The following is a 12942-nucleotide window of genomic DNA, read 5'->3' on the forward strand; positions in this document are numbered from 1 at the left end:
TTTGAAAATTATTGGCTCATAATAGTGATTCCTATCACAAGAATTAAATTATTAAATTCAAATCCGCCACTATGTCAGTATGATTGACATCTATATTACGGCTAAATCTCACTATTCGACCTATGTATTTTACGTAGATATATACGGCAATAGAGTAAACTGAGCGAGTAAATCCACTTAATTCGACTAAACTATGTAAATGCACTACATTGGATGGATGCTCAGTATTGCTCAGGTGGGATTACAAAATTAGATTCTGCAAGAACAGTTCCTATCGAGAAACTATTTAAGAAGTTATATAGAAACAGCGAGGAAACAATTTAATTTGTACAACGTTCGAAACATTTTATCGACTTCGATTTTTCAAATGGATGACGTGAATGCTTCTTTCCTTTACTTAGAAAAATAAAATAATTTTTAATTTTAAAAAGATTTATTTGAAGCATATGTTTTTTAATTTGCGCGGACGTATAATACTATAAATCATTGTCTTCTTCAGAACTTACATCAAGCTCTCTGTCTCTCTCAATAATCTTTCCATTCATATATTAATAATTCAGGAGTGAGAAGCAACATGAGTGAAAAGTACTTGAATTTCCAATGAACGTTCGACTGAAAAATTTGTTTCAAGGTGTAATGCTTTTTAGTATTTGATATTACGTTTGTAGATATAACGATAATCACAACTAATAAATTAATAACACGCAATTAATAATTTTTTAATACGTTTGCTACTGTCTCATATATTTCTTTAGAAACAGTATTTACTATAATAGCATTTATGTACTTACCTTTTATGTATATGATCAAAATTAAAATATGTTACATATTTCTCGCTGAATCGGTAGGAACTTGAACAAGAGAAAAAGGAAGCCGAGGAAGCAAAACGGAAAGCGAAACAGAAATCTCTGTTAGGGTTTCTTCAAAGTGGCGTAGGCTCGAACGACGATGAAGAAGGATCGATAGAAATTTCTTTGTCGGGATTGTTCAAGTGCATGTTCTGCACTCATGGACAGACCTCGAATGAGAAACAGCAGTTGGTCGCTATTGCTGAATCTTTGGAGCAAGTTAGCAAACGCCTGGAAGTTATCGAAAGGTTTTTTGATTTTATATTATTCTAAAAATATCTTTTACTCTGCGCTTTATAAATTCAAATGTTTATTGACTTGGTCGATTATTTCAACACAAGGCTCTGCAAATCTGTTAATATTCGTTTATTTTTTATTGATTGCCTTGCTATAACCATAACAGTAGTAATTAAATTTCCATCATATCTATTAACATGCAAAACTAAACAATCAATTTCAATTTATACGACGAGTTGAAATGAATTTTTAATGAAATTTCAAATGAGACCTCTCGAATGATCTATGATTATGGCTTATTATGATTTATTTTACATAATCCTTGTCATCTGGTTATACCGGTTAAATATAATCTATTATACTAAACTAAATATAATATCACTAGCATGATGCTGAATTAGACGCAAATGCATTTCTTTTTGTGTTTTCTGCATCGAAAATTTCAGAGCTCAAACCGGAAGTATCTTTTAACAAAGCAAAGCTTCTCTAATTCTAAATAATGAGATCTTTGAAGTAATACCGACGATTATATTCAACTTGAATTTAATATAAATCCATTTATCAGAGCCGTGGATCCTCATGGGGTGACAAGTCGACGTCGTGCATCCTCCGTGGGTTCTCGAACAGCCGATCATTTAGGGGCCATTGGCGAAGATCCAGCAGAGGATCAGGATTGTCATAGTGAAGCTGAAACGGTGACTAGTCAGAATACGGAAGGGAATCGCGAAGCTAACAACTTCCTAAGCAGACCTTACTGGTTGAGCGACGAAGGACTTAAAAAAGGTGAAATCGATGTCCTGTCGCTGCAGGAGGAACTATTTTGGAAGGATCTCCTGGAGAAGTATCTGTATCCTATAGACGAAGACAAGGCAGAAAAGGTAAGAAGTTTTAATCAAGCTGTAGTCATTCGTAATTTTTCTTTTTTTATTTCTTAAAATTTCTTAAAATTTGAGAAGAATTTTTGTCTATCTTTTCTTTCTTCTATACTTGAGTTAAATTTATATTTTTCGTAATTTTGAAAAACTTTTTATTCTAAAATTTTGTTCTATGTTTAGAGTAATTGTTTTGGATAAAAAATAAGGTTTCCGAAGTACTTATTGTGCGTAGAATTTACAGATTATTTATAAAATTTGTTATTTTATCATTTGTGTATATATATCGTTATCAGTCAAGTTTTTAGTACTATTTAATTGAATATGTATAACTAGCGTCGAGGATGTTGCTCGATTGTAGAACTATTAATTCTATTTTATTTATTTCAGTATCTCTCGTGTAAAATTCAACGAATTCGAAATAGATTAAAAAAGATAGATATTATTTAGAAATTGCGAAGTATGAAACTAAAAAATTCCGTAAAATATTTGAATCAAATAACTTCGCGAATAACAGAATGAAAATAACTGTTTCAACATTTTTTTAAATTTCTTAATCGATTATTTTTACAGTATTTTTAATTGTTATTTCACATAGCTTATATAATAACGTTAAGATTTTCAAACATTTTGGAACTTTGCTAGATTAAGATAAAAAAAATGAAAAATAGTTTGCAATAAAATCTAAAGAATCTAAAGAAATCTTACTGGAAAGAACTGAAAGAGTAAACGATTAATAATTGTATGTACGAAATAACGGTTGTTTAAATTTGTCAATAATCGAAGAATATAAATAATCGATCCATGCTACTTACGTCAGGCACGAATCGCCAAAGATCTAAAGGACCTACGTGACCAGAGCGTTTTCGCGTTTTTCATGATGAACGCCCTCTTCGTCCTGATCGTCTTTCTGCTGCAATTAAACAAAGATTTGTTGCACGTGAAGTGGCCCTTTGGTATCAAGACCAACATCACCTATGATGATCACTCCCAGGAGGTAAAGACCGCTCCGTCCACGTCGTGTTGTCCTGCTTCTTAAATCATATCCCCTTTCCCCTAAAACAGCAAACAAAAAAAAAAAAAGATAATATAGATAATTAGTAGGATCTATCCCACGAGCCATATAGCCGTCTTATTAATTCTTTGTTTAGCTTGTTGTAGCAAAACATTTCAAATGCTAAAAGCGTATACTTTACCCAAAATACTAGATTCAAGCAATTAATGATATATCAGTCAAAAACACAAATGAAAGGAGTGTCATATATAATAATAAATATCATAATGGAAGAAAATATTTTCGTAAAACCACAGGAAAAAGTAAAAAAGGAAGGTAATTTAGAAGTATACAAAATTTATACACGATGATTCAAGTTAAGCATTCAAATTGTTTTGCAGCAAATACTCGTAGTAGCGATTTTTATATTTTTCCTTATCGCTTGTTAAGAAGCTTTTTAGAGGATGTGAGTTTGCTTGAAGACCTAAATGATCACGGAGAGGATCCTCCCTCGAAAGGAGCCGATGGATCAACGATTCGACCGGACGGAGCGTATTTTTTTTCATATCTTTGCTAATCTGTGCTTTTTCTTTTGTTTCTTCCCTGGTCCACGACAGACTCGCATTGCCGCCGACCTAATTGAGCTGCGGAACAAGAGCGTGTTCGCGTTTTTTATGTTCAATGCGTTGTTCGTTCTGATCGTATTCTTGCTCCAGCTGAACAAAGATCAGCTGCACGTTGTCTGGCCACTCGGCGTCAAGACGAATATCACCTTCATCGAAGAGACCTCGGAGGTATCTGGTAGTGTTCTAAACGAAAAACAGAGATGCTGTCTCACTGATGCCTCGGGAGACTAACACATCCGTGTGCTCCGTTGCTCGTATTTATATCTTTTCTGTTTTCTCTCAATTTTCTTTCTTCTCGTTTTATTCCTACGTCTTCACTTTTCTGACAATGACGTTTAAATTAGGGGCCACTATTTTAAATTATTACAATTAAATTATTTCCAATCCACGTAGTTTTTAATACGCACGTACCCATACAATTAATATTTTCCTGTTTTAATCTGTGTAGGTTTTAGTATACACGTACGCGTATATTAAAAATTATGCGAATTAAAACACGAATATATTAATTACACGTGTGACTTTGATACATGTTCAAAATCTTCAATCTACATTCGTCGTTATTTGTCGATTTGATAGCGGCAATGAGTCAGAATCGAACAATTTTGCGCGAGGACGGAGTCACGTAGAGGAAGAAGAGTAAGGGTCGATTGAATCGCCAGATTGAAATTCGAGCGTGGATCCTTCGTTTTTTCAAATGATTGTTTCATTCTCATTTCAGAGATCTCTTTTTTTTTTAGTGTAATTTTAGATACGTTTAGAATGAAAGTTTAGAGCTTCTATTTAGTTCTAATAGAATCGAGCCTGCGGTTGCGATACTTTTAATATTTTCTCCTTTGCCTTTTCTAGTTTAGATTTCAGGCATACAGTATTTACTTCGTGAACTGCTTCTTTTGTCAATTTAGATATTTAGCAATTTCTGGTTTTATTATTCACATGTGATCGATTTCATATTTTTCATTGCCCTAAAATTAAACACTTATTTAATGAAAAATTTGAATAAAACAAAATATTTGCATTCAGTATCTATAATTAAATTCAATTCCGGTCTAAAAATTCTTATATTTGGTTTCTTTTTAAAAATTACAATTTTCCTTCATCTGAATTCAACTCAGTCTAATCGAAATTCAAGCGGTGGAATTGCCTGAATAAATTCTGCGTTCAAGAAACATAGAAACAAACTTCGAATGAATTTTCATTTTTTCTCGAAGAGGAATAAAGAAATTGCTAAAAATCATGAAAAAGAACGACACAACTAGTATACAGAGAAAGGGATCGTAGTTCAATAGTGAGCATCGGAGCACGCTGGAAATGGTATACCCGGTGATAATGTTGCACTTGCTGGGACATGTCTGTGTTTTGTCAATAACGTGGATCATGAGCACGTGGCGAATTACCATTAACATGTTTGCACAGGTACTCCCGAAGCGTATGGAAAAGCTGGGGGCACTATCAATCAACTGACTCGAAACTAGTTAGCTAAGTCACAAATAACATCGATGCCTTGTTATTTCAAATCCCATTATCCTTCCTCGTTATGTGTACGTCTACTTTCTTTTAGTATCCGTAAAAAGTAAAACGATATGGTGGCCATCGAGCGTGATCACTCAGATCACTCGCACCATCAAGTTTCCACCTTGACTAACATCGATATACTTCTTGATTAACGTTATCGAAGTCTAGAGAACAAATGTAAAATCACACGTTACTTTTATTTTGAATATTAATAGATTACTGGATAGAATATTAATAGATTGGAAAATTAAATTGAAAAGAATTCTAATAAGTAACGTGTTGAATAGAAACAATATTTTTGAATTTAAGTAACATTCGAATATTATCTTTTATTCAGTTAAATAAAATGCCTATAATTTTCCTAATTATTTTTTCAATGTTCTCTTAGCTTCTGTACACCTTTTGGCTCTTTCGTGATTGTCTACTTTCCCAAGGCTCGAGTTAGAAGTTTTCTTTCCTGTCTTTCAATGAACAGTAGCACGTGCACGATTTGTGGGTCACGAAAGAGTCGAAAAAGCACCTTTGAACATGTCTCATTTTTTTCCGCTCACCTGGTTGAATACGAACGAGGGAGAAATTGTTAAGCAGATTTTCACGTTTTTTATGTGTCTAATTTTGATAACGCACTGCTAGGTATGGCAGCAGAGGAGCACCACTAACGAGTTACCGTCAATGTAACTAAACGGTGGCTTATATGTGTATACATACGTGTCTCGAAAAGTGATTTTTAAACTGTATTTCCCGCGGTGATCCTGATCGTACGAACGAATAGCTGACATAAAAATGATTGAAAAATGGAACGGTAGAAATTTTCCAATTAGTACCTTCACAAATTTTCCAATAAATATTTTTCAACGCTATTTAATAGAAATATTCGTCGAAATTAAGATTAAAAAATTGGAAAGCGTGACAGAGTTTTCATTAACACTTGCTTCTTAACAGCTATCGCTATGTACGTTCAGGAAATTAATAATTGTTATTTCATTACGAATTGCCAGTCGTAATTACATTTTGTATTTTACCGTATAAGTGACTGAAAAGTATATGAAGGCCTGAGAATCATAGAATTATACGTTAATTCCGCTATTTTGCATTAAAATAGTGTTCTGTGTTTATTGTTAGAAAAGACTCATTATGCTTCGTCGAGTCATGAAAACTTATCGCAGCAAAGAATAAAATTATAATTAGATTGTGAATGTTCGTGCACGTTTAAATTAACGTCGTTAAAAAAATAGAAATTAAATAGAAATTTCTTTCGTCCTTTCAATATTATAAACACACTTATGATATTATAAATAGCCTTATTTGGATACTTCGTGTATTCTTGAATATTATATCTATTCTGTACATTATTATTTATTTAAATTACCCGTAGATGCATAAAAATCCTCAATTTAAATGTAACTTAATTATTAAGAACCTAAATGGATGATATCCTTAAAAATCAGGAATATGTGATTAAATCCAAATTTCCAAAATCTTCACATACATCACTATGATTTTTAGTTCGCTATACATATATTCGTAATGAGGTAACAACGAAATACACGTTAATGAAAATTGTAACAATTGTGAATCGTTTTATGTGTTCTCTGTATGCGATTTTATTTATATTTTGGCTTGTATTACGACTAATTTATTAATGTCTTCTCTAACAATGAACGTATTTCGTAGGTACACATTACGAAGGAGTATCTACAACTCGAGCCTATCGGTTTGGTGTTCGTGTTCTTCTTTGCATTGATATTAGTTATTCAATTCACCGCGATGCTGTTCCATCGATTTGGCACGTTCGCTCATATTCTAGCCAGCACCAGCTTAGATTGGTACTGTTGCAAGAAGGTGAGTGTTATCTACAATTGTTGGTGATAAAATTTTACTACAATTAGTTATTATCAAAGATTTTCATTGTTCACATTATTCACGTCATTCTTTTCTATTAGTAATTAGTAATAGCTCCTATACAATTTTCCATTTTATCTTTTCTTTTTATTCTCATTTTCATAATGTTACAGTTAAATAGCGATTTGTTATAGTTATAGAATAATTATAGTCTTTAATACAACCTTTAATACAATCTGTGTTTGTAATCGTAGTATAATCGTTTTTAAATCTTTTCTGTTTAATTCACCAGACCAAGGATCTATCGGAAGAAGCGTTATTATCAAAACACGCGGTAGAAATAGTCAGGGATTTACAAAGATTAGATGGCATGGAGGGTGATTACGAGGAAGGCAGTGGCAGCGGCCCCGGCAGAAGGAAAACCATAAGAAATCTTGAAAAAAGCCGAAGAAAAACGCAGGCAATCAATACGCTCGATGTCGCTTTTAGACAGCGATTCTTCAGTATGTCAGAGGGCAATGGTGTGTAAGATGTTTGTGCGAAATTTTTGCATTTATCATAAGAAACTGATGGATTGGAAATTTAAATCGCGAAATACTTTACGACCTTCTTATAGATACAAAGATGCAAGAAATGAAATAGTAAACTAAGTACTTAATACTCGTTTGTGATCTGAAACCTCGTTTTATGAGTCCAAGGCCAAATTTAAATTAGAAAAAGAAATGAAGAAAAATGAAATTGTAATATAATTATTTTAGTTTTCTTATTTTTTTTTTTTTTTTGTTTCTTATTTCGAGTAAAACGTATCCAACTCTGGTCTTAAATGGAACAATGTCTCAGTTTATAATAGGTGCATGAATATTTTTCGATTATGCGTATACTTTTATTTACATACTTTTATATATACAAATATTTTAATATTTGTATATCTAATGTTATATATATATCTTAATATTTCCACATGTTTCCGTCTCTTCAGCAACTTTAAAATATGCCATGTAATATATTAAGGAAATTGTGCTGGTAATGTCTCGATTTTAGGATGAGAATATTCGTTGATTAATGTTTCAATTTAGGTCTGCCGAGGAACATGTCGACTAGAAGATCTGCAAAGGCTTTTAAGGCATTTGAAGGGCGCAGGAACAGCATAATGGCGATGAGGAGGAAGTCGCAGATGCAAACGTTGGGAGCCAATAACATTTACGGTGTGGCGGGCAATCCTTTAGGGATACAAGGTCGTCCCTCGAGAAGCAGTCAGATTTCTGTAAAAGACGTGTTCGAAGGACACGCTGGTCACACGAATTCAGCCTATGAACCTGACGAAAATACCGGAAGTAGCCTCAGACTTCATAATCTAGGTCAGAGCACGTGGAGAGATGCGAATACCAATATTTAATTGAAACGAATGAACGTAATTCGAACAAATTCTTCACGGACGTACGTAATTGTTGGAAAATATTAAAACTGACGAATTTTTTTACTTTATATCCTTATATAAAAATATTTGTTAGATGATCAACGACGATAACCATCACATACGTTTCCCGAGAAACGAGAAATGGCTACGCCTCCTTTGCTAAACATTACAAGCAATAAAATCGATTCCCATTTAAATTATAATATCATCACGCATTTAAGCGCTTCGTCTAGCAATTGTCTGTTAATTATCTGACTCTATATGACGTAAGAGCGAATAGAAAAGTACGAAAAGACTGCCTTCGAGTAGACTAATTTATGATGAAGTGAAATGGAACAGGGCCGTCTTTAAACTCTTTATTTATTTATTCGAAGAAAAAAGTGAACAAAGTTCCCTTCTTCTCTGAACGATAAAGAACAACGAAGAACAAAAGAAAAAAAAGATTACATAAGAATAGAAACTAGAAATTTAAATATAATAAGTTAGGAACTTTAATAGAATTAGATATAAATATTTGTTAAACTTGAACGAGTTAAAGACAGTCCTGAGGAAGAAAACGTTTTTTGTCTTCATTTTTATTCTTTTTATTTTATTTCTCTTTTTTTTATTCGCGCTTAGATATTTAAGATAAACGAACTGACCGGTGAATAACGATATTTGTTAGTACAGCTACTGCCGTACGATGATTAAACGGTTTTAGAGAATAATTCTCTGTTTAGGTGTTAATTGAACGTAATAGCCTTGTTAGCTGATGTCGTATCAAACGAGTGTGACAGTAATCACAACGACGACAACGCTTACACTTCTTTCGTTCTTGTAAACGTGATATACCGCCGTTTATATAAATATACTTATTGTATTTAATAGATATACAATTCTTTTTGTACATATCGCGTGCGTACGTGTAACGTTAAGCCTGTAGAAAAATCGTGTTGGTATAAACATAAACGAAATAAAATTCGAACAATCAGCACTCAACTTCGAATTCATTTCATCCAATCGTTCTTCCATAGCATAATTCTACATTCTTTCCTGTACTTGAATAAATTACATGCTACATATACATGTATCTTTGGTTGGTGATTTAAAAGTAGAAGATGGATTATGGGATAAATGAAATCATAAAAGTATTCAAAATTATTGACCACATGACAAATTTTATTTCTTATAATAAAATAGATTTACCTTATACAGTTTGTTAGCGTTTATACATTTCTAAAGTTATTCTCCAACGGTTTAACAGTGATTTCTTATAAAACACGAGAAACGATTAGTCGGTTAGAATTTTGTATTCAAGTCAGATAACAATTTAAAACATACACAAAGTTCGTAGAGAATACTTTACAATGATTAACGATTATGTTGAAAATATGAATAAAAATTGTCTATTTTGAATTTCATTGAAAAAATACTATTGTGTGTTTAAAAAAAAATACTCAATTTCAAAGGCATATACGGATAGTACGAGACAAATTTGGGACGAGTTTGGTGTCGCCTCGGGGCGAGCCCGATTTGTCGGTTTTTTTGGCAAGATTAAAGATGCTCACAGATTCTATCTCACTTGGTTTGGACGCATACTGAACAACTTTGTCGAAAACTTCCCCTCGCTTGCTCGCCTAGCGTATTTTATTCATGACGCAAGACAGCAGTCTCGCGGATAAATCTCGCGGGTTAGCTTCGTATTGTCTCTACATAACTTTGAAAAAATTATTAAGCAGAAAGAAAGAGGAATTATTAATTTCATATACAACGTAGCAACATTTTAAATAATTACAAGAAATGTATACGTTGCAATAAATGTATATGTAAATTAAGCAGATAGGAACAGAGAGGGAGAGAGAGAGAAACGTTTTTATGACGTGCCAGCTTGTCGTAAAGCTTCCGTCATGCACATGACGTAAGTTGCCATCAAGTAATCGTTAATGGTACGTCGCATGGTCCATCCTTGATAAAATCCTTCCGGAGATAGCGCCCAATTCGCCAGGAGCAGAGGATAATTTGCTACTACAGCGTAATTATTACCTACCGTATACCTGAATATCATGTCGAGAACTATGAATTAATCGTCTATTTATATACACTGAACAGTGTAATAATATAATTTGCAACTAAAGAAACCTCTGCACTTACGCGAAACTCCCACCAAGAATTATCCAATTGAATATGTTAAGCCTTGATTCGTAGGTTGCTTTTGTTTCACTTGAATTATCGTAGAAACGCGACATTTCCATTTCCTGGAATTAAAATTCCAACACACGGTTCAATCTTGAAATATACTTTATATATAACCTGCAATCTTTTATTTAAAAAAAGTGTCTTTAAGTTAAACGAAATTTGTCGAAATAAAAAATTAACACATTCAAATAATCCATCGTGGATCGACGGGATCCACGGGATCTTTCAAACGACGAGTTAACGCGAACCTTTAAATTGCCGAAGAAATTTCGTGTAATATTTTACGAAACTACCTCTGTCTGTTTCTTCTTTATTCTGTACAGTTTGAACAAGTCTAAAATTGATAAGCTGGTTACAACACAGGCGCCGAGCGCGTAATATCCATGACAGGAGTACAAAGAATAAATTAAGCCGGCCATGCTCAAGGTTCGAAAGATCTCGTCTATAACGTTGAATCGTTCTTTGTTCTTTTCTTCCTCCAGCTGCATCATAAACGGATCAAACGCTGAAAGATACAAATTTATTGATTTTCGATTAATTGACTGTAAAACAATACACGAAATTGTTAAGCTACTTACTATAATCCTTAAAGAAAAGTTTGTACACAAGAACGATCAATGATCGAGAACCAATCATAGCGATACTGGCACAGGCACACGCAACGTGTGTTAATAATTTCGAATACTGAGCGTAAGAGTGTCTTATCAAGATGTAAATTGACGAACCGCATGTTAGCGTTAGATTCGTGCACGAAAAAATGGACTCCAATATCATAGCATAGCTTGCATTAAATAGAAGCAAGGATTAATTGATACATCTGTACATATACTAATATATGGTACGGTTAAATATTTAAAAAAGTTCAAACATATTGAACGATGAAAAGTAGCACAAATAATTGTCATTAACCGATGATATTCGTATTGACATCGAAACACGATTAAAGGTAAATGTCACTTTTGTTTTTTATTACATAAGCTCTCTGTTATTAACCTTAATTGCTCATTACTCGAATGAGAATAATTTAAACAGCAATAAAAAAGTATTCCCTATTATCTCACATACCATTCAATTTTTTATCGTTCGTTGAAAATCGCTACTACATATCGTATCATGGACTGTGTATTATTTTTAAAAGAGTATCGATACATGCAACGAAACTAATTTATTCAGGAATCGAAAATAATCGATGGCACACGCGATCGAACTGTACCATGACGAAATTACTTACAATACTACGTTCGCGTGACAGTTCGTTTGACACGATGATACGCGACAGGATTGATAAGCATGCGTTAGAAAAGTGCGAGAATATCAATGAACGTGCGTGATATGACGCTATGCAAAATATATTTCTCATTGTGATTTGTAAGTTGATTGCGATGTACATGACAATAGCAGCAGAGAAAGTACGTGCAACTGTCGACATCACTGGAAATATTGATAACCATCCGGTTTACAGTAACAGTAACAATAGAGCTATTATAATGGAAGATAATACTGTAAGTACATGCAAAAAGTTTCGTCGAACAATTCAAAAGCGTTGCCATTAATATTTAACAAAATAAAACGTTATAATTTTTTATTTGGTAATTTCGAGAATACTTAATACTTCACGATCATAACCAATTGGCAACCGCTGTTAAAGATTACTGTCACGATCGAATCGCTACTGTCACTAAGAATATTAATTATAGAATGTTGATTATAGAACGTTAATTTTTATGCTACGGAAACAGTAAAAATATTGCAAGAAGATATTATAGTAAATAACGAACGAGTGACCTCGTATCATGCTGAGTGTACCGATTTATCAGCGATCCTCGAACAATGGCGGAGAAATATTAATTTACGGAACAATAGCAGTACAGTAGAAAAAAATTTCATTCGGATATCACCTAAGAACGATTTAGATTTAGTAAATATCGAAGAGACACGGTACAAATCGAAGTCTGTTCCTATGAAGGATCACGAAGTCAGTTATCCTTATCCTTTCACAGATTATATTCATCCCCGATTTTGCGCCGATTTTTCACCTATAAGTACTTATAGAAAGCCACACCATCGGCTTGTCAGGAATCTGAAATCAATTCCGGTCAATCATGAATCGAATTTAAGAGACGATCGTGAAAGAACAAAAAGGGCAAGAAGATGGTTGAACTCGTTCTTTCGTGGCAAGCGGAAAAAACTGAATCAGAGTTCTTCGATCGACGAATATTTTAAGTTAGAAGATCAATGGAATAAAACGCATTTATTGCCGAGATTGGTAGAAGCATCGCAGGCGCAACGAATTATCAATGAAACGACATCCGGCTCACCCACCACAAGTCAAAATTTAAATCTATATCAAATATTGAGATTACATTTGATCCCTAAGAAAACTACAGCTTTCGTTAAGAAAAGGAGAAAAAGGAAT

At 33.3% G+C, this 12942-nt stretch overlaps 2 protein-coding genes across 9 annotated transcripts in view; one reads left to right on the plus strand and one right to left on the minus strand.

The window, feature by feature from the left end:
* kkv (hyaluronan synthase-like protein kkv) overlaps nt 1-9329 on the plus strand; it is a 33998-nt gene extending 24669 nt beyond the window's left edge. For 4 of the 8 annotated variants that reach the window (XM_033350863.2, XM_033350867.2, XM_076617634.1 and 1 more), the window contains 6 exons: nt 849-1096; nt 1651-1963; nt 2778-2954; nt 6767-6934; nt 7227-7455; nt 8011-9329. In XM_033350863.2, coding sequence (XP_033206754.2) covers nt 849-1096; nt 1651-1963; nt 2778-2954; nt 6767-6934; nt 7227-7455; nt 8011-8330 — 1455 coding nt within the window. In that variant the 3' untranslated portion in view covers nt 8331-9329. The other 4 variants (XM_033350866.2, XM_033350868.2, XM_076617636.1 and 1 more) reach the window with 3 other exon arrangements.
* A 142-nt stretch (nt 9330-9471) lies between these two features.
* LOC117166658 (uncharacterized) lies at nt 9472-11345 on the minus strand. Its single transcript, XM_033350825.2, has 4 exons — nt 11105-11345; nt 10820-11031; nt 10482-10585; nt 9472-10384 (listed from the first exon to the last, which is right to left on the minus strand). The coding sequence occupies exons 1-4, from the start codon at nt 11298-11300 to the stop codon at nt 10204-10206; spliced, it is 693 nt and encodes a 230-aa protein (XP_033206716.2). The 5' UTR covers nt 11301-11345; the 3' UTR covers nt 9472-10203.
* Between the last annotated feature and the right edge of the window lie 1597 nt (nt 11346-12942).

This window comes from Bombus vancouverensis, chromosome 4 (genome assembly GCF_051014615.1).
Source record: "Bombus vancouverensis nearcticus chromosome 4, iyBomVanc1_principal, whole genome shotgun sequence".
Classification (NCBI taxonomy): domain Eukaryota; kingdom Metazoa; phylum Arthropoda; class Insecta; order Hymenoptera; family Apidae; genus Bombus; species Bombus vancouverensis.

Coding starts and splice junctions, on each gene's coding strand:
- LOC117166658 (XM_033350825.2), bottom strand. CDS start 11,300: ATGATATTGGAGTCCATTTTTTCGTGCACGAATCTAACGCTAACATGC. Junction 11,032..11,104: donor ACTTTTCTTTAAGGATTATA/GTAAGTAGCTTA, acceptor TGTATCTTTCAG/CGTTTGATCCGTTTATGATG. Junction 10,586..10,819: donor TAAAGAAGAAACAGACAGAG/GTAGTTTCGTAA, acceptor TTTTAATTCCAG/GAAATGGAAATGTCGCGTTT.